This window comes from Apus apus, chromosome 7 (assembly GCF_020740795.1).
Source record: "Apus apus isolate bApuApu2 chromosome 7, bApuApu2.pri.cur, whole genome shotgun sequence".
Classification (NCBI taxonomy): Eukaryota; Metazoa; Chordata; class Aves; order Apodiformes; family Apodidae; genus Apus; species Apus apus.
Genome location: NC_067288.1, coordinates 1,424,509 through 1,447,097, shown reverse-complemented (window position 1 = coordinate 1,447,097; position 22,589 = coordinate 1,424,509). Strand labels below are relative to the sequence as shown.

At 45.1% G+C, this 22,589-nt stretch overlaps 1 protein-coding gene across 1 annotated transcript; it reads left to right on the top strand.

Moving 5' to 3' along the window:
• The first annotated feature begins 4,269 nt into the window (after positions 1-4,269).
• On the top strand, positions 4,270-22,589 carry PRG4 (proteoglycan 4). Its single transcript, XM_051625139.1, has 10 exons — positions 4,270-4,349; positions 8,978-9,097; positions 11,888-11,998; positions 13,881-17,267; positions 18,699-18,785; positions 19,010-19,149; positions 19,990-20,146; positions 20,955-21,137; positions 21,330-21,455; positions 22,486-22,589. Exons 1-10 carry the CDS (start codon positions 4,274-4,276, stop codon positions 22,587-22,589), a joined length of 4,491 nt encoding a protein of 1,496 aa, XP_051481099.1. The 5' UTR covers positions 4,270-4,273.

Genomic DNA, 22,589 nt, shown 5'->3' with positions numbered 1-22,589 from the left:
GATTCCATCTCTCATCTTCACCTGTCACTATGGCCTCATCTGTTATCCCTGTGGGAACAAATGCAATTTCTAAGTTCTCTTTTTCTCTGTACTTCTTACTTTTAAACTATTCTCTCATCTTTTGATGAACTGGAAATAGGGTAAGCCTATATTTATATCAACTGGAGGATGTTTGTGACCATCTGACACTTATTACAGCAGCTTGCTACAGTGGAATTCATTGCAATACCACTGCTACTCATACCACTCATTAATCACTGAAAAGTAACAGTACTAATACTCCTTTGCCTTCCAAGCCAGCATATTCATCTGCTCTTCAAAATTAACATCTTTTTGCTATAGTCAACCAAAACGTGCCAATAACACGTAGCCAGTTCTGACATGGAAGGAAGTGACTGATCATGGAAGGCAATGCAGGGAAGTGTTCTTCAATCAATTTTCAGATGTCCCAGAAGAATTGCAGTCCCACACCTTCTGCCTCCTCTACACCATTCTCTCCCCAAGACCACAAGCATCAGTCCTTTCTGCAAAAGTTTTCTGTGGTTCTCCATAGTTTGTCTTAGTAACCCATTTAGTGAGATTTCCCACATTCTCACTTCACTTTCAGTTAAGTTCCTTCTCTGCTTCCCTTCTAGGGTAATGATGAAAAAGAGGTACACCAACCCGTGAGCATGTATCAGATCAACACTACTCTAAATACCAGCTCTTCTGTTTTCTTTTGACTTTCCCTCTTGCTCAGCTGTTTCTCTATAAAGCTTCTGCTGGGACACCCTGCTGCTCTCACAGCCAGCTGAGTTCTCACCAGGACTCAGATCACTCCAAAAGTAATGTAGTTTTCATACGAAAAATACATGGTGTGTGAGGATACCACTGGGTTAAGAATGGGGATCAATGATGGGACTGAAATGCAAGGAGGCACCTGTCTGACCAGACCCAGATAAACATAATGACAGTTTTCCAGGATTTCACTGGCTTTCCCTTTCCATGTGATTCCCAGGGAAAGCTGGTCAGGACACAAACCCCACCTCACTGTTGCCAGCAGACAAGCTGTGAAGTGCCAGCACAGAAACCACTGCCATGCAGCTCTCACACTACAATTTAAACATCTCTTTTCACAGCCTGTTAATCCACTTCTGGAACAGCCCTATATGGCACACACAGATGTTAGACCTGCCTGCAAAAGGACCTTAATAATCTGTATGTTATGAATAAATAGATTGTTACAGAAGTATTTAACTGGCACTTTGAAAATCCTGTTTTACCCTTCAGCAGAAATGACTTGACTAAAACTCAGACACTGATCCTGTTGCAGATCTGGGGGAATAACCTGAACCCATTTGCTACCCGAGTACTCTTTAAACTCCAACAAAGCCTTCCTATTTCTTCTTCAACCAGCCCTTCAGAAAGTATGTTGTTCAAAATGACAATCGGATTGTGTAGAAAAAAAGTACTATAAGGAAGGGCCATACAGAGATTTTTAAAAATATTTTTTCTGCACAGGTAACAGAGCAACTTACTGGCAACCTCAGCTTCCAGGTACCACAGAAGTAAAAAATGAAACCCACACAGGTTGGTAAAAATCCACACATTGGCCTGAAGGAAAGGAAGCACTGTGCAGCATCACTTCCTGTTCGAGGCTGGTATCACTAATGCTACAGAAACTTTCATGACCACCTAGCAGTCATCCAGCTCTAACACACACACACTTCAAAGGAAGAGAACTGCAACTGAATCTGGGAACTCATCACTAAAGACTGCCATCCCAAGTCACCTCCAAAAACCTAATTCCTAGGAGAAATGAAACACTACAACCTTAGCAAACTGAACACATCCACAGCATATCATACATGTAGCAGCTCACTACCACGTTTTCAAGTTGTGTATGTGCCTAATTGACCTCATATGACTTAAAGTATTGCCACACTAACAGCAGCCTGATAGTAATTTTGAGCTTCTGTTACTTTTTATTTACTACTTTATATAGCTTTTTGTCAGCTCAGGTAGCTAGCCAGTATTATCTGGGACTCACACAGGTACTGGCTGTGAAATGACAGAAGAGTTAACAAAGTTTCTCCGTATCATGGATATCGAAGTAACCATATACTCACTAACATTGTCTTAAATGTTCTGCTTGATCACATTATAAACGATTTAAATTCTGAGGATTTCAGTACTTTTCTAGAAAACTGATCTCATCATCCTGTTTAGCTACCCTAACAACTTCTTCCCTAGGCTCCAAGTATCCATTGGCAGATACTTTTCTGCCCAAACCACAGTGTCTTTATCAAGCTTATAGCCAGCTCCAGCAAAGAAAGCACTGAGGTTCTTGTTATAAGACATCTAGTACCTATTTCCTTCTGTGTATTACCTTGAATAAACTTCATAAAAATCTCAGTTCCCTCTTCCATGAAGTACAGTGCTAGTTACTCCATAAGCAGGCTGGCAGAGGGCAGAGAACCCTGAGTAGCAAATAAACACTGTTGAAGTTCCAACCTGACACTTGTCTAAACTCTAGAAACTTTTACAAAGACTGTATGTGTTCCTAGGAGAATTCAAAAGCACTCTTTTGTTGACTAGAATCATCTACTTGAAGCATGACTGTGAGATGACAGAAACTAGAAGCATTCACCATGCAGAAATACTGACTGCAACTGCCTCTCTTGTGATAACACAGATAGTAGAAATTCTAATATAAAAATACTAAAGCTACACAATCACTGCACCAAGTAAGGATGACACTCAAGCATGTGGGTAAACTCACTCCTTTTCAGAGGTGTCTACATTTTTTTTCTTAAAAGATTCCAGCTCATGCTTAAGCACACCCCTCAACTGGGATCAATGTGTATTATAGGATATTTATAATTCTGGGATAACAGAATCACTTTGGGATTCAAGCAATATTGCAAGACAGAAGCACCAAAGTTCCCTGGCCTATAAGGTAGTTTCTGAATAAAAAATCCTCCTCAAACTCTGAAGGTCAGGAGCATTAAAAGTCTCAGTGGAAATGTCCTTTAGCTCTGAGATAGTTGCAAATAACCATTTCCAGTACCCTGAATCTGCAACCAATAAACACAAAGACCACTGAAACAATGCAAGTCTCTTTCACAAATTTTTGATACTTTACATATATTTAATAAATTTGAGAGTCAACTAAATTCTTTTCTTTCTACCCAGTACCTTGGCAAAATCCCTACTCACTTCAGGGAGCAGTACTAGACATTTGGTGCAGAACTGGGGAATGATGATTGCATGACTTAGATCTCAGAACTTTTTGGAAAAGATACACTATCAGTAGCAGATAATATTTAAGCAACATTTCACAGGAAAGAAAATATATTCAGGATATTTCTTTAACGATTTTTTATTGCTATGCAATATCTAATGCTTTCCAGATGCATTCAGGACAATTTGTTCATTTCACTCAGTAATCAAAATGTGTTTTGACTAGTAAGTCCTTATTTAGTTTTTTCTGTAATCATTTTTCTTAATGGGAGTATTTTCCAGATGTTGCCTTAGCGTAGTCATCTGGGCCTTCTTCCAACTCCTGTGGAAAGTTTGCTGTCATGAGCTGTCATTGGTGGTTTTGGTTGACAAGCTGATTAGTTAACCCCAGCATATTTACAAAGCAATATATAAGGCATCTGCAAATCACCAAGAGCAGGCGTGCTCTTTGCTAGGTAAGTGTCATACCTCTCTCCACTCTGAGTGCTTGCATCAAAATGCTCTTCTTCAAAAGGAAAACTATCATCTGGAACAGAAAGCCAGACGAGTTTTCCTTTTGAAAGGAGACTTAGTTTTACCCTACCTTGCCATTTGACAGACTTCAGTAGTAATATTTCAATGATAGATTATTATTTATAAAACTATGCTGCTTAATAACTAATATTTTGACTGTATTTTTTTTATTTTACATTTATATTTATGAGTATTACAGCCTTAGAAACTGTTGTATTGAAGTGCATCCATGTTAAAAGGAGAGGACTGTGACTGTAATTTTCATGTATTTCTGCAAGAAAATACTTGTTATTTCTTAATAAGGAATTTTCCCAGTCTTACTACAACATTAAACAGCTAATTTACTAAAAACCAAGCAATCAGCAATTTGTCCTTGAATAATTTAGGTATTAGTTTTATGCTGTGATTAATACTAGTATCATGTATACAGATATGTACTGCCATTAAAAAAGCAGCAAACAAACAAAACTGATGAACTGACCTGCATGTAGTGATGTGAGATGATTTCTTTCTAGGGATGATGTCGTACCTGAAAGTAATGATCATATGGAACATACTTTGTGCATCCCTGGTGATCCTTTCATTGTCCCTGATTCAAGAAGTGTCTTCTCAAGGTACTGTAACACACAAAGCTGAAGGGAGGGTGTCTAGGACAGATGACAAATACTAAAGATGTTTCAGGTGCATCTTCATGAGGAATTCTAGCATTTTAGATTTACTCAAACAGGCACTATGATTCAGTTTTAGCATCACCAAATATTTTCATGAATATATTTTTGTATGTCATGGTCCTCTTTTTTTGAGGAATTACCTAAATATGAATATAATGCAAAATATGTATGAACCTACTTCTTTTTCTGTAGGCATGCTCTACAGATCCTGCTGCCCTCAGACTGAAATATTTAGCCCAAGTAATTTGCAATATGACTCAGGGAAGAACCTAGAATGACAATATCCACATGATTAGAAATATTTAAATACAACAGCTTGAGGAAATGTCCACACAGTGTAAGTGTTTTGCCATGAAATGCACTGGTATTACCACCTCTGAAGCCAATTTTGGCACTTACCTACTACAGATTTTTAATTACTCCCAAAGGTCTGTAATTGATTTCTAACTAGAGCAGCACTGTATGGAGAAAAAGAAGGACCTGCAGCCTGGCAAGTCCTGTGCTGTCACAGTTCTCAAGTAACTGCCCAGTAGTTTCAGGGATAACACTGTGTATTACTTGCTGGCAGAAAACAGCTTCATTCTACGTGACAGTAGAAGACATAAGATTTGTGTAGGTGAGCAGCTCACCAGGGCACAGAAGACCTGCAGGGCAGAGCATTCCAACACTGCACCCTCTGGAGTTGATGGGAACCTTCCTCCTATTTTCAGCAAAAATCACCACTCTTGCCAACAGCAACCAGAACCATCTAGGCTATTTCCTTAGAAATAACTTCCTCACTTACAAGTCATAACCTTAAAACAAATAATGAATGAAAAGGTAGTACTTTTTTGGACTTCTTTATATTGTCTTCCCCCAAGGGAAGAAGGGTGCAAGATACTGGACACATCTCCATAAAGGAAGAGGGTTAGCTTCTCTGTTCAACTCCCTTATTAGAAGCCCATTAACTTAAGTTCATTAACTTTGCTGTTTATTACCTTGTCCTGCTTCATTATTGGTAACACACATTATACCTAACTGCTGAAAAATCACAATATATAATAATTATTAGTTTTGTGTATATATGTAAAATAAGTATTTGTCTTCCTTCATACATACACACATGGTGTGTGTGCTGTTAGGAATTGTCTTTGGTGTTGTGCTGTGTGTTATTTCTTGTTATTTTCTCATTGTTCCTCAATGTTTCAGCTGGTTATCTTAACTCTGTTTCAGCTTGCTGGTTGTTCAGCTTGTTTGTATTTAGGGGCGCTTCCCTTGCAGTCCCACACGTTTCATTCCCAGAAGAAGCTGTTAGATTGTTATGTTAGCAGAGATTTCAGTAGGAAGGGAGCTGTTCTAGGGTGCATATCTGCTCTGGCAGCAGAAGGTAACCAACAGCTGCCGAGCTGGAGCAGTTTGGAAGCAGAGCTCCCAAAGCCTTGCTTACCCCCTGTAACCTGCACCATTTATTATTACTTAGCATCTTCCAACCCTGAGCACCTCAGCAGAAAGGCCTTTGTGGGATGAGCTTTTATGTTACTCTGCTCGTAAGTCATCTCCTAATTAACAAACAGAAAGTACTTTATAAAAGATTGCAGGACTAGATCCCAACTGTTCCTAACCTCAGAGCTGATACTCAATTCCTATCTGGCATCAGGAAAAATATAATGTCAAGGGCAGGCAGACTTTGAAACCTGCCAATAAAAATGCTCCAGGGACCTGTGTTGATGATGGCAGCGCTCATGAGCTTGCAAGCAAAACTGATTCTATTTTGTTATAAATAGAAGACTACAAGAAGGAAGCTGTGTCTGCTGGGTACGGTGGTGCAGGTGCACATCTGTAGCCACACACAGGGTGAACTAAGATGGAGAATAAATATGCAAAACCAGAGTGCCTGGCTGATGCACTGCTTGATATACATCTGCATGGGCTAGCTGGGATGCCAGAACTGGAGTGGCTGTATTACTGAACCAGTCTGCAGGGACTCGCTAGGAGAAACAGCAGAAGTTGGCCTGTAACCTGAGGTCCTGCTGCTGGTCCCCAGGCTGGCTCAGAGCACCCCTCTGACCCGCATGCCTGCAGGAGGTGCTGCCCCAGGCTCTGCAAATAGCTGGCAAAGGAATGGCATTCTGCAGAAAAAGAGAAACCTTACTCCCTTGCCCTTCAGCATTTCCTTACGTACCATTTCCGTTTGGCAATGTTTACACCCATGTTGTGTGATTTTAGATGTATCAAGCTGTACAGGGAGATGTGGGGAAGGGTTTTCTAGAGAGCATGACTGCCACTGTGATTTTAACTGTCATCACTACATGGAGTGCTGCCCTGACTTCAACAAAGTCTGCACAGTGGGTAAGTTCCCATGCACGGCCAGCTCCTCTGGGCAAGGCCTCCCCTCCACCACACCAGTGTCTCTCCTCTGAACGTCAATGTCTCTTGAGTCGCTGCGTCCTTGCTCTCCTCTCATCCATGTATGGCTCTCCCCCTCACACACTCAGTGATAACCTCTCCAATCCATTCAGAGAAAACTGGGTATCGACATGTTACCACTGAGAAAAGGGCTTTGCTTTTCTGAAGAGCAGAGCTAGGCAACAAGGGGGAGAAGCAGTTCACCTGCTGCTTGTCTTCTCCTGAGTGCATTTGTACTGTATCTGTTTGTCTCTTGTACAAAGAAAAGATCTGTGAAAAGCAAGCTCAGGGTTTTCCAGGAAGAAACACTCCAACTCAAATTTCAGAAGTCTGGAGGCTGTAGGGTCTAATCCAAAATCAGAGGGTGCCCCTTCCATGGATAGAAATTCACTCTGGATCAGAATTATACCCAGAGTTGGATGAGTATTATTTTATACGCTTTACTTATATGCAAAACTGTACACTGAAAATAAATGCAGGTATTTCAAACTGTTCTGTTCAGAGTTTAAAAATATTTTCTCATGAATCATCAAAGTAAAAATATTAGTGATTTAGAGAACTGCATTTTGTTACACTACACTGTAGTTCTGGTAAGATTACAGGTGAATGACAAGGCTTCTTAGATCCAGGCCAACACTGCACTCCCCAAAATGCCCGTTCAGCCACTCCGACGTGCACACCAGCAAGGCTCACCAGCCTTCCCTATCCTGATTTTGATTTGAGAGGGGAACATCAGCATCTTTCATCATTAAAATGCTTCAGTATGTAATTTCAGTTATGTAGGCTATTTATTTATTGTGGGCCAGATTCTGAAGTTATTCTGGCACCTATGCAACATCTTAAGGAAAAGTTCAAGGATAGAGGAAGTCTTCCTGGCTCTACTCTAAATCACTGAATTCGGGCAAGTGAAGCAGATGCCTTCCTTGAAGGACACAAACAGTCTGACTAAGGACTGATGCTCAGTTAGTGTGTGATCCATGCTGCCTAAACCAGAGCAATGTCAGACTTTGTTTATGAATAAAAATTGCCTTAATTCCAAAATAAAAACAATTCTCACTGGTGCAACAGACTCGCTCCTCAACTACCCTGGCCAAAAGGCATTCAGAACCTGCCTGTGCAGTAATCCTAATTTTGTTGGATAGTGATTGAACTGTAAAATATTGCTTTATGCTCTGCATGCCACAAAGACAATTACTTTAGTAGAGACTTATGGACAGAAGAGACCCAGGACAGTAAGAGCAGATCTAATGGTAAATTCTGGAAATACCAAGTGATAGTTCATTGTTGGCTCCATTCTATGCAATGCTGAGCATCCTCAAAAAATACCCACCTCAGGTCTAACCTAGTCACTTCAATTTAACAGTTCATTAAGTACCTATTAAAGGTACTGCTGAAGGATAATAAATATTAAATTGTCCTTTAAACATTTAGGGTCAAATTATGTCCTTGAAAAATACAGCAAGCATGTTTTATCTGTAATTGCTGTGCACTTTCCAAAACAATGTGGTCATTATTGAATAGGAAACAGAGTACTATAGTGACTGAAGTGATCAGAAGTTAACCAATAATGAACTTTCAAAAGCACGTGATTATTATGTCAAAACATCATAGATGCTCCTTTAGCACTAACCATTTAAGAACTTTATTAATTAGACTGGGATTGCATTTCAAAAACAGTCATTTTGTGTAACTTCATTAACTCATTCACACAATTAAGTTGCAGTATTTGCCCAGATACACTTGGCCATGACCTATTTAGGCAAACTACTTCTCAGCAATACTCTGGTAGACACATCACACTTGATGCAAATTTGTACCCTGATGAACACCCTTTTGAAAACCCAACCCAGAATTTAAATACTTTTCTTGAGACAACTGCAACTTGATCAGGGAAATGGAAGCCTATGATGGGACCTAGCTAAAGTGAACTCTGAGGTCACATTTTATTCCACTAGAAATTCTAAACTGTCTCGATATAATGCAACAGCAAAGTGCAGTTCTGGTTCTACAGCCTGATCCAAGTCCCACCATTACACAAACAAGTTCTGGATCAGACCAGAAGAACCACCTGATTTGATGAAGTTGCTCTTTATATCAGCCTAGTGAAATGACTTCACTGTAGAAAGGTCCCAGCATGAAATGGGAGCTAGCCAGAAATACTGACTCTGGTGTCCTGCCTTTCACAGCAGTCTCCTGCAAAGGACGCTGCTTTGAAGTCTTTGAAAGAGGACGAGAGTGTGACTGTGATGCAGACTGTGAAAGATACGGCAAATGCTGCCCGGACTACGCCGCACACTGCAAAGAGGGTAAGACATTTCTTTATCACTGCACTTTTCCTAGATATATTTAAACAAAGAAGCTTTGCCTTTTCATCAAATATTAACTCTGCAGGCTTTGTAGGACACCAGAACCCAGCTACTCAACAAAAAACCCCTCAAAAATACTAAGATTAATTTAAAAACTAAACTGGCTGTTTTCTCAAGCACCAACACTTTACGGACACAGAGAGGTAGACATTCCAGAAACCATCGCCAAGATACAGATTCTGAGGGTGCAGTTTTACTTTGCCTTAGCCTCTCCTGGCACTAGCCCTGCTCCCATGCAATGACAGAACCATCCCCCATAATCACATGTGTAAGGCCAAGCTTTGCACGTGCGCTGCCTCTCACCTGCTTCAGTTACATCAGTAAGGGAATCCAAGCAGAGAAGCTGGGGGGATGGATGACACAGCAGAGAGAGGTCCAGTACATCTTACAAAAGAAGTAGTATGAAAGAAGGTCCAATTCCTTTACATTGCCCACCCAGCCAGAAGTGGAGAATACCTACTCTGTGCATTGGGACAGCACTACTTGTGCCTCCAGACCACCTGCTCTGGGTTACTGCAATCACTGGCAGCACACAGAGAGATATCCTAGCTCCCCACACCCTGAATCCAAACCAGAGGAGCAGCCCAGCACAGAAACCTGTCCTCTAGGCAGGAGGGAGGAACTGGAGGATCTGCCTGGGTAGAAGCCTTTACATGTTCAAGCTGCATCCAGCAAGAGGAATTTTAATGCAAAGTAAACCTTGAGGCTGCAAATTCAGCTCAGGGAAGGATTACTCTGCCCCACAGTCACTTTTGTTTTTTCCCTGCAGAACCTGATGGGGTTTTGCTAGTTGACTACTAAGGCACAGACTTGGAGGAGCAGTTTCACTTCATGGAGCTTTAGTGGCACCAGCAATTGAGTTCTAGTCAAGAAGGCACCAACAGAATATGTTTAGTTTTGTCATGTCCTTCAAGTTTCTGCTGCTTATGGTTCTAAATTTATTTCTGTGAACACACTTGGCAAACATGGCTTGGCACCAGGCTGCTGCATTCACAGAGCAGACAACCTCCAAGGCAGCCAATTTCCAAAGCTTGCAGTTTAACAAACCAGAACTTTTGGATTATCATTTGATTCCCTTTACCAACCACTCCCAGTCCCAAGAGCTGGTAGAGTGGCTTGGTTTTGTTACTTGTTGCATAGCAATTTATACTGAAATAGTCTGTATTCAGCATTTTTGACTGGATATCTAGAAGAGGGTAAATGTCTTAGATGCATCTTGAGGTAAATATGGTGCATTTGAGGCAGCTCCCTTTTTCTGCTGGAGCTTGACATGCATGGACACTAACATACAACAGCTGGTTCACTTGTTCTTCAGTTCAAATATAATGAAAAGTTAACCAACTGCTCACAATCTTAAAGAGTTTCTTCCAGTATTTAATTTCTTAGCTTTGGTATTCATTTATATCAAAAAATAAACAACAAAAAAATCCTCCAACCCCAGCTGTGCCCAGTATTTGAGTAATTTTGCTACGTGTCAGTAAATCAGAAACCTGTTAAACCTTTTGGAATAATGCATTAACTTCAGGCTACGCAGTGAACTTTCATTCTGCTGTTTCTGCATCTTGGGAACACTTTGCTCTGTACAGTGGAGCCAAGTTTCCAGTGTACATCTTTCCTACCCTCCAGAAGACCCATATTCCCTGAATACATGTGCAGCTAAAGACTCAAACATTCCCCTCCTCCCCACTACTGACTCCTCTGAAAGCTGATTCAGCTCCCAAAGTGATTTGATTCATTTTTTCTCTCCTTCTCAATAAAAGCATCAGGATATAGTCCAACCCCCAACCCCGCCTGCTATGAAAGTAAATCCTTTGATACCATGGCCATCACTTTGACACACAAGTACTGCTCCTTTTGTAGAAAGCTGGTTACACATACCTGTGGCAGCTACCAGCTCCTCTGCTTGGATCACAAAGATCCTGCAGCTCCATCATGCTTTTTGCACAACTAACAATATCCTTCTACAACGCTACATCAGTGGGAAGAGAGGGTCTCACTCCCAATTGTACAATTTGACCTGAGAATGAATTAAAAAATATTTTCTGGCTCTTACTGGATGCAAGTGAAATTCCATACTATCTTCAGAGCTGGAAAATCTGATTACTAACCATTACTAACCTCCAGCTTCTCCTAAAACTCAACCTACTATAAGTTAACTTAATACTTAGACCTTGCATCGTTTCTTTGGTCCGCTCCTACTTCATAGCTTCTGTGTCTTTCAAGGAAACAACAGCTTTTAAAATCTCTCTCTGAAATGATTGCTTACATGCAGAATTATCACATGGCTGAAGAACTACACTGTGACTAGTAAATGCCTGGCTAATGCAGCAGCTCTCAGAGATAGACTGCAGTGAGTCAGCCCCCTGACATCTATAATCAAAAAATAAGCTGACAAAAAAAAAAAAAAAAAAGCAACAAGTTTTCAGAATGAAGAGCTCCTCTCAATCTTTCTTCCTGCCTCAAAATCCACATTAGCAAAGAATGCCTCACCTCAGACTTCCAGGAAACACGTTTCTCCCTTCTCTGGTAAAACACCAGGGGATCCAAAGGGTACTTTTCCTCCTTTACCCCCAAATAATACTTTAAAGAATCCTATACAGATAGAAAGAAACTTAGAATCACACAAAAGATGGTCACTGAAATGTTGCAATTGCTTTTTTCTCCTACACTTGACATCAAGTACTTATGAAGAAAAATGCTCCCATTAACTGATGATTTTATTTCTTTCAGCACACAAAGAACTTAATACTCCTCCACCAACCAAATCAACATCTAAAAGGTCATCCAAAAATGAGGAAAAGAAGCCAGAGGAAGTAACACAGCCCCATGAAGTGATGGAAGGTAGGAGAGCGTATGAATGAAACAGGATGGGTGTTACCTGGAGGAACAGGAGAGACCATTTTCCTGCTCTGGAAATAGAAAGGAAAAGCGAGACATGACCAGACAGTTCCCAAGCTTGGAATCCCTGGGTTTATAAACTAATGACCTCACTACACCTCAGGATACCGGCTTTGGAGAGTTCACCCAGCACAGATGTTGGACTGTGGTGATGTCTCCTGTGTCTCTATTGGATTTTCACACACATCTTCCAAAAACATGCCACGATGACAAAATATTGTCAGTTTTGGACCAAGTCCACAGCTGGAACAGGAAGGGTGTTGTATTTTGGGACAGTGATGAACTGGCAGGATGGGGGCTGGAAAGTCTTCTAGCAGGTTTCTCTAGCTTCAATCAAGCCAGACCTCACACAGCTTTAGAAAACACATATAATTATCTTTTTCTAATTGGAAAACATGTTGTTTTTCTGTGTTCTTTGATATTTTGTTCCAGCATTTTAAGGGATAAATTGGGAGATCAGTCTGACCTTGCAACCTGAAGTAACAAGTACGAAATGAGTCTAGAAGTCAATTTTGGTCAATATTTTAATCCTTACATTTTTAAATTTTTGTTGTAAATCTCAAATACTTGCCTTTCTGCTGTGGCAGTTTCCTATTGCAAAAATCAATACACTGGGTGAAAGGAAACAAAATTATGGACATTCAAATAACCATGAATGAGATTCCCCTTGGCTGAGGGTATTTCAGACACCTGGGGTGGGAGGAAAGCCTGTCCTGCAAGGCTCTGCTCACACCACACTGTCTCTACAGCGCTTTTGCACAGGGTTTGTTTCTCACAAGCAGTACTGTAAGTTCTGTCAGCCTGCTGGGACAGACCCTGCACCAGAGGTGCTAACAGCCATCAGGCCATGACCACCAGCAACAGCTTCAATGTCTGTAGAGGCGTTCAGCAGCTGAACGACACGGCCCCAAACCCCATCAGGGCTGCACGTGGTGTTTTCAGGTTTTCGAGAAAAAAAACAACAACCCAATTCAGTTGTAACGGTGGACAGCAACAAGCAGGAGCCACAGATAAAAACCTTAAGTGAAAACAGAGCTAAATGGCAAAACATCCCAGAGTAGCACTCAGAGCGAGATTGAAACGCAGCAACATTCACCGTCAGTTTTTGCTGAATACTGCTCAACTAACAACTGCACTGAGGTCAGTGGAACAAGTCTTAGCTCTAAACCACAAAGAGGAACAACACCCAAGATATAAAGATGTAGCAGGAGATGCAGTCAGGTGTCTGGACTCCAGAAGTCTGTTTCCCACCCTTTTCCCTACCTCCTTCCTCCAAGCCTGGTGATGGGTGCAGGCCATGTGATAATCAAGGCCAGAAGAACAACTAAAAGGACAGAGAAGGGAACTGCCTTGGTAAAAGGGCTGGACTTCATGACATGGTTCCCCTTCCATGAAAAAGGATGGGAACACCAGGTGGCCTCACCCCCCCAGAGCAGGTGACAGGTTGGCCAACAGGAATGCTTAGGACTCAGCCAAGCTGCTGTAAAGTCTGTGCAGACAACAGGAGCTCACGTTTCGCTCAGTCCAGGTTAGCCTGGCTCTTCAAAATTATTCATCTTTCCATAGGTACCTAAGTCCAAGAACTGGCATTTATCCATTTAACCTAGGTTTCCATAGATCTTTTTTCTTCCAATTTAAATAATGTTTCAACCACTTTAAAGCTAATTAAGTGCAATTTCTCACAGGATGATTGTAGAGCAGAGACCATACTGACAGCTATTGCTATTCCAAAGATGAGTAGCTGTTCCTAATTGGTATAATACCCATGTAATCGATGCACGTGCTGCAGATTCAGTGTCTTAACAATACCTGTTGATTGTCATAGATAGTGGACCAGAAGCCAAAGTGACCAGTCCTGCTCCAACTACAACCCCCGCTGATACAACCACACCTGAAGCAACTACACCGACTCCAAAACCCACTTTACCACCTACTACAAGTGCTACGACAGCAGCAACAACTCCTCTAGAGGCCACTACGGTTCAGACAGATGCCCCTGCAACAACAGCAGCACCAACAACCAAGGCAGACCCGCCCACCACCCCCAAACCTGAAGACACAACCCCAGAGGCCACAGAGGCACCAACAACCAAGGTGGACCCTCCCACCACCCCTGAAGTAGAAGATACAACCCCTGATGCCACAGAGGAACCAATCACTGAGGCAGACTCTCCCACACCCCCCATACCTGAAGACACAAGCCCTGCAGCAACAGAGGAACCAACAACAGAGGATGACTCTCCTACTACCCCAAAAGCTGAAGACACAACCTTAGAGGCCACAGAGGCAATAATAACCGAGGCAGACTCTCCCACAACTCCCAAGTTTGAAGATACGACCCCTGAGGCTACAGAGGCACCAACAACTGAGGCAGACTCTCCCACCACCACCAAACCTGAAGAGACCACCCCAGAGGCACCAACAACTGAGGCAGACTCTCCCACCACCACCAAACCTGAAGAGACCACCTCAGAGGCACCAACGACCAAGCCAGACTCTTCCACCACCCCCAAACCTGAAGAGACCACCCCAGAAGCACCAACAACTGAGGCTGAATCTCCCACCACCCCCAAACCTGAAGAGACCACCCCAGAGGCACCAACAACTGAGGCAGACTCTCCCACCACCACCAAACCTGAAGAGACCACCCCAGAAGCACCAACAACTGAGGCTGAATCTCCCACCACCCCCAAACCTGAAGAGACCACCCCAGAGGCACCAACAACTGAGGCAGACTCTCCCACCACCCCCAAACCTGAAGAGACCACCCCAGAAGCCCCAACAACCAAGCCAGACTCTCCCACCACCCCCAAACCTGAAGAGACCACCCCAGAAGCCCCAACGACCAAGCCAGACTCTCCCACCACCCCCAAACCTGAAGAGACCACCCCAGAGGCACCAACAACCAAGCCAGAATCTCCCACCACCCCCAAACCTGAAGAGACCACCCCAGAGGCACCAACAACTGAGGCTGACTCTCCCACCACCCCCAAACCTGAAGAGACCACCCCAGAAGCACCAACGACCAAGCCAGACTCTCCCACCACCCCCAAACCTGAAGAGACCACCCCAGAGGCACCAACGACCAAGCCAGACTCTCCCACCACCCTCAAACCTGAAGAGACCACCCCAGAGGCACCAACAACTGAGGCTGACTCTCCCACCACCCCCAAACCTGAAGAGACCACCCCAGAGGCACCAACGACCAAGCCAGAATCTCCCACCACCCCCAAACCTGAAGAGACCACCCCAGAAGCCCCAACGACCAAGCCAGACTCTCCCACCACCCCCAAACCTGAAGAGACCACCCCAGAAGCACCAACGACCAAGCCAGACTCTCCCACCACCCCCAAACCTGAAGAGACCACCCCAGAGGCACCAACAACCAAGCCAGAATCTCCCACCACCCCCAAACCTGAAGAGACCACCCCAGAGGCACCAACGACCAAGCCAGACTCTCCCACCACCCCCAAACCTGAAGAGACCACCCCAGAAGCCCCAATGACCAAGCCAGACTCTCCCACCACCCCCAAACCTGAAGAGACCACCCCAGAAGCCCCAACGACCAAGCCAGACTCTCCCACCACCCCTAAACCTGAAGAGACCACCCCAGAGGCACCAATGACCAAGCCAGACTCTCCCACCACCCCCAAACCTGAAGAGACCACCCCAGAAGCACCAACGACCAAGCCAGACTCTCCCACTACCCCTAAACCTGAAGAGACCACCCCAGAGGCACCAACAACTGAGGCTGACTCTCCCACCACCCCCAAACCTGAAGAGACCACCCCAGAAGCACCAACAACTGAGGCTGACTCTCCCACCACCCCCAAACCTGAAGAGACCACCCCAGAGGCACCAACGACCAAGCCAGACTTCCCCACCACCCCCAAACCTGAAGAGACCACCCCAGAAGCACCAACAACTGAGGCTGACTCTCTCACCACCCCCAAACCTGAAGAGACCACCCCAGAAGCACCAACAACCAAGCCAGACTCTCCCACCACCCCCAAACCTGAAGAGACCACCCCAGAAGCCCCAACAACCAAGCCAGACTCTCCCACCACCCCCAAACCTGAAGAGACCACCCCAGAAGCCCCAACGACCAAGCCAGACTCTCCCACTACCCCTAAACCTGAAGAGACCACCCCAGAGGCACCAACGACCAAGCCAGACTCTCCCACCACCCCCAAACCTGAAGAGACCACCCCAGAAGCCCCAACGACCAAGCCAGACTCTCCCACCACCCCCAAACCTGAAGAGACCACCCCAGAGGCACCAACGACCAAGCCAGACTCTCCCACCACCCCCAAACCTGAAGAGACCACCCCAGAGGCACCTACGACCAAGCCAGACTCTCCCACCACCCCCAAACCTGAAGAGACCACCCCAGAAGCACCAACGACCAAGCCAGACTTTCCCACCACCCCCAAACCTGAAGAGACCACCCCAGAGGCACCAACGACCAAGGCAGAGTTTCTCATCACCCCTAAATTGGTGTTGGCAACGGCAGCTAGGGCTACTGAGATTGTTACAATAATTGACAAAAAAGACAAAACCACACCTAAAACTGTTGTTACTCCTATAACCAAAGAGCCAACAACTGTAGAGACAACTACGGTGAGCAAAGAGGTAACGACACCCAAGAAAGACAAGACTACTGTGCTTAAAGACACCTTTACAGCAGCCAGTAGGAAAGACACAAGTACCGTAAGGACGGTGACAACAGCTAAACCAGATGATTCTCCTAAAGCTGTAACCACAGCAGCTGAATCAGAAGCAACTCCTGCAGGCAAAATGACAACAACAACTAAGCCGACTTTATCAGCAGCAGCCAAAGAGAGCACAGGTGCTACCTGTGTTGTTGTAGTGAGCACAACAGCTAGTAAAAAAGAGGTAACAACCATCAAAGAAACGAGCATCACACCTGAAAAAGAAATGGATGATGGCACTGAAAAAGCCCCTACTATTGAAAAGGGAGAGGAAACTACAGTTACCCAAGAGACCACTACAAGAGAGAAAAAAGACACAATAGAAGAAATGTTTATAATTTCTAATGGGACATCTAAGCCAACTATACATTTCCAGGAGGTGCCCGACATGAGAGAGGAGACCAACTCTGAAACTCTGCCAGGAAAAGAAGAGCCTGAGACAAACGACAAGCCTTTAGTGGAGACTGCAGACTTACCAGCGTTAACTGGAGAAACACAAGGTAATTGCATTTCAGCAGGTCAAAAGCACTGATAACTCCACCAGAGAGCACAAAACACGTGAGTAAAGGAGGTGCAGGACCTTTCTCTCTGGTGCCAGAAGAACGTGGCCCTCCTGCCCTGGTGGTTGCCCATGACCACAGTTCTGCAGTTGCCAGCATCCTTGAACACTGGCACCTCAGTTCTCAATTGTGTTGTCATGGAGATTCCCCATCTAGTTTAGAGCATGATCTTGTTTCAGTAACGGGTTTCAGTAACTGGTCCTGCCCTTTGCTCTAAGTACTGTAGAAGATGCAAGCAGAAAAAAGTCAAGGAAAAAGAAAACAAATGTCTAAGTCCCACGAAAACACTGACAGGGAGTCAGACTGAATATCCACCAGGTACCTAACCTGGCATTCTGTAGTCACATACAAAAAGCCTTCACATAAGACATACAAGAACAGTTTTCCTTGTATTCTCTTTGTGTTTTTCACCATAACATTTTTCATGTCCACGTTATTTACTTCAATCAGCTACAGCCTTCAGGCTCTTGGGCATTTTGTTTCAATCATATATTGACAGATATTTTGGAAGAAAAAAATAGATGAAAAATACTTGTATTTTTGCCCCAAACAGATTAATCCTTCCTTTATATTTAACTGAAAGTAAATGTAAAAACTTTTTTAAGAAATAAAGGGGAGGTAGGGAACCTAGAGAAACGCCAAGGAAACATCCCAGAGCATGAAGCAGTCACTGGAGGAGCGCAGCATTCGAAGCACGGACAGGTCTGTTTCTGAACTGCTTACCTGGGTGCCAGCATCCACAGCCAGGCAGGATGAAACTTTCCAAGGATCTCCCTCAAATGAATAACGAGACCCGATGTCCGGGCAGGCCCCGCAGGCCCAGGCCCAGCTCAGGCCGCGGGCCGGGGAGCTGCGGGCAGGGCGGGCAGGGCAGGCAGGGCAGGCAGGGCAGGCAGGGATGGGCAGGCAGGGCAGGGCAGGCAGGGCAGGCAGGGCAGGGCAGGGCAGGGCAGGGCAGGCAGGGCAGGGCAGGGCAGGGATGGGAAGGGCAGGGCAGGCAGGGCAGGGCAGGGCAGGGCAGGCAGGGCAGGGCAGGCAGGGCAGGGATGGGAAGGGCAGGGCAGGGCTGGGCAGGCAGGGCAGGGCAGGGCTGGGCAGGCAGGGCAGGCAGGGCAGGCAGGGCAGGGCAGGGCAGGGCAGGCAGGGCAGGGCAAGGCAGGGCAGGCAGGGCAGGCAGGGATGGGCAGGGCAGGGCAGGCAGGGCAGGGCAGGGCAGGGCAGGGCAGGCAGGGCAGGGCAGGCAGGGCAGGCAGGGCAGGGCAAGGCAGGGCAGGGCAGGCAGGGCAGGCAGGGCAGGCAGGGCAGGCAGGGCAGGGCAGGGATCGCGCTTTCTGTCCCGTGTCACCCACCTCCAAACCCGGCGTCTTGCAGCGCTGCAGGACGAGAAGGACCTGTGCAGCGGGAAGCCGGCCGATGGCATGGTGGCCCTGCCGAACGGCACCCTGGCTGTCTTCCGAGGTAAGCAGGCCGAGCCCGGCTTCCTCCTCCTCCTCCTCCCCCTCCCCCCCACCCGCTCGGTCCCGGCCGCCCCAGCGCTGCGGGCCCCCCCAGCCCCGCGGCCTCGCCCCGGGGGCAGGACCCGCCTTGGCCGCGTCCCGGGCCGGGGCGGTGGGAGCCGGCAAGTCGGGCCGGGCCGGCGGGCGCCTCGGCCCGGGCCCAGCCTCGCTCCCCCTGCCCCGCAGGTCACTACTACTGGCTGCTGAACGGCAGGAGCCCCCCGAGCCCCGAGCCCCGCCGCATCAGCGACGGCTGGGGCCTCCCCTCCCCCATCGACGCCGTCTTCTCCCGCTGCAACTGCGACGGCAAGACCTTCTTCATCAAGGTGGGCTGCGGGGCGGGGGCTGCAGCCCCGCCCGAGGTTCTGGGGTGGCCCCGGGGCTGTGGAGCTCGTTTTGTAGAACAAACGGCGTTTGCGAACAGCCCGGGGCGGGGCGGGGGGGGGTTGGAAACTCGGTGGGTGAAGCAGAGTGTCTCCCCCCACACACACCCAGATGGTGCTTCTTAGGAAAAACCGCCCTTCAGGGCTTTTTCCCCTTCTACTTGGTTGGGAGAAAAAAGCATTGACAGAATAACCAAGCGCTGAGTGAGAACTAGACATGAGCTGCACTTTAAAAAGAAAAAATCATCACAGAATGGTTTGAACTCTTCAAAAATCTAACTCTTGGATGGAGCTCAGCTGGAGCTCTTCCCCTCTTTAAAATACCTGTATTTTTTCATGTCTTCCTCTTGCCCAAACACGGCCTAGATTTGTTGCTAGTACATTTCCCTTCCTGAAAGAAAACGATAGCGAAGTGAAAACACCTCCTGAAAGATACTATCCAGTTATTCCCCCTTTAGTCATTCAGTCCTGGAATTCCAGCAGCTTTTTCTATCTGGGAAAACATTTAAGGTGTAGGAAGCAAACTGCTCTGTTCAGTAACCACTCTCATTTTATTTCCAGGACACCCGCTGTGTTACAAGGTGGTGTTAAAAGACTGCAGATAGTATTTTATGAACTTGTAGTAGGCTTTTTTCCTGGTTTTAATGGCAGTAGGACTACTTCCAGTCAGTTTTACCAGATAGTTATGAAAACGATACTCTTACTGTTTTTCAGGTCTGTGCTGAAGCTCAGGTTATCAAGAATGAATTTCCTCTAAAACTCATCTCTTCCTTAAATCCTTAGGGTCCCCTATACTGGCGTTTCACCAACGGTGTTATGGATAAAGGCTATCCCAAACCCCTTGCCAATGGATTTGCAGGGCTAAGTGGGAAAATAGTGGCAACCCTCCCTGTGGCAAGATACAACAGCAGACCAGAATCTGTTTACTTCCTCAAAAAAGGTAAGTCTTCTGTATCAGAAGTTCACAGATGATCAAAAGGTGCTTGAATTGCCTTAGGAATAACACACCATTTATCTTGACTGAAAGAGGTATTTCTTTCAAAAACAGAAGTGATGGCAGTGTGCACTAGGTAGTAAAAAAGTATCCTGAAGCTTTAAAAATTTGTACTAGCACTTCCAGATCTTTAAGTATATTTAAAAATAGACAGGACTTCAAGGGGCAGAATCCAGCATTGTAGCAGAAACATTTTTTTATCTGGTGGTTAAAACTATTTTGTCTCAGGTTAGAGAGGGGAAGGCTTTAATCTTACTAGTTCATAACTGGAAATCTCCCTACTTTGTATTTTAAATTAATGTGATTTCCTTACCTGGTATGGGTGATGTACTGCCAATGTAGAATTGTTATCTGAAGTTAAAAAGCAGAGGTTAATGAAATGTGGCTCCATTTTTCTGGACTGCAGCCTCCCCTGTCACGCAGGCTAAAATGCTGGTCTTACCCTCTTCTTGGTAAAGAGCAGCGATGGCAGCAAAAGCAGTTCCCCTGGAATTGCACTGACTACAATAACTGCCCTGAGCCTGCAGCTATAAGGACATGTTGGACTTAGGGAGCAAGGCTTTTTTAATTACAAAATGTAGGGAAGGGTATAAAAAGCTGAATGCTGCCAGAGCTGCAGAAGCATTAAAGGGATGCTCTTGATTTCCTGTGAGTAATACAGACATCAGTGACATTTGCATGTCTGGGATTTGCTGGGGTGTTTATTTTGTTGTTTGGTTTCTTTTTAACCGACTGATACAAACATCTGTTTTAGATGGCAACATGCAACAGTATGTGTACAGACAAGAACCAGCCAAGAAGTGTCAGAGAAGGAGGACCCAGGTTACCATAAGATACCCAGCTTATGTCCCAAGGCTCGTGATAAGGAGACGCTTCCAGCGCGCGCTGAGAACACCAACCGTCATTCAGAGCGTCAGAATCAACCCGCACCCATCTGGTAACTTTCCTTTATTCATTTTCTTTCATACAGTGGCTTTCATCTCTGCAACCCTTTCTGAAGCACAACATTCTGTTCCAGTTCTTTAAATTAAGTCTAGTACTTGTGAAGTGTTGTAACCAGTAGATCTGGCGTGCTGGAGGGGACAGAAGCACAGGACACCTCCTAACCTCAGCCGGCTTTTGCTTGCAGGAGTTCTGCGCAAGGAAGTCAAAACAGCCACCTACTGGAGAGGGCTCCCCAAAGTCATCCACTCAACCATCTCTCTACCCAACCACAACAAACCAGATGGCTACGACTATTATGCCTTCTCTTACAGTAAGTTCCAGCTGATGCAAGTTACTGCCTTTCTCAGAAGAGCAGGGGATGGGGAAGAAAGCAGCTAGTGTATCTCTCAGCTTTCCAAAGCCTGAGGCTACAGCCTGTGGTTCTGCAAGACTAATTTTAAGCACTACTAAAAAATCCTGAGAATTAAAATGTTGCCTGTCATAGAGAGATGTTTCCATTGAAAACAAAATAAAATCCATAGTTACAGGACAACTAGCAGCAATGAGGTACCACTCAGACTAGCCAGGTGCAGAATGCATTGCCAGAAGAGTTCAGGCTTACACAGCAACAAACCCCCTGACACTTCAATGCAGTATTATAATAAAGGTAGATTTAAATCCTTGGACCCACTACACATTGACAGGTTCTTCACTGGCTTCCATGGAACTATGTTTCTGACCAAACAAAAAAGAGGCACACCAACCATTTTGCTTCACAGGAAAAAATGGTTTATGATTCCAGATTAGGTAGATCCTTCCCCTCTCGCTAGGATGGTGTCAAAGCATTCCTTACAATTTTCTGGATTATTCAGGAAAAAAAACCCAGAAAGCTCTAAGAACTAGCTGTATCCCAATAAAATATCCTACAGTAAGTCTCTGCCAGCATGATCTAACTCCTAACCTTAGCACAGGCCAGTTCACACTCAGGGACCACAGAGTTCCTGCTTTTCTAGTCAATGCAGGATTTTTCTGTTTCTGCTTTGTTTAATTTCCAATTTCTTAAGACCATTTCTGTGTCCTAGCAGTATAAGAGTGTTCTTTCCTATTTGTTCTTGGGACAGATTTAATAGCAGTTCTGTAAAATTTAACTAAACACAAACAAGAACAAGTTAAAAAAAAAAAAAAGTCGAGGAGCAGAAATAATTGTTGTAGCCTTTTGACTCCACATATATTTACAATGTGGAATGAAAAATCTGTTGTGCATGCCTGAAAGCAATGAAAAGGAAGGCTTTAACTTCTAGATCCTCTCCATGTACTAAAAGTAGTTTCTGGAGTTTAATTCTCCCCTGTCTTCATTTCAGACCGGTACTACAGCCTGGATGTGGGCAAAAGGATAGCAAGACCTGTCACTGCTCTGACAGGAAAGACTGTCTCCAAAGACTGGTACAACTGTCCTACCAAGTGA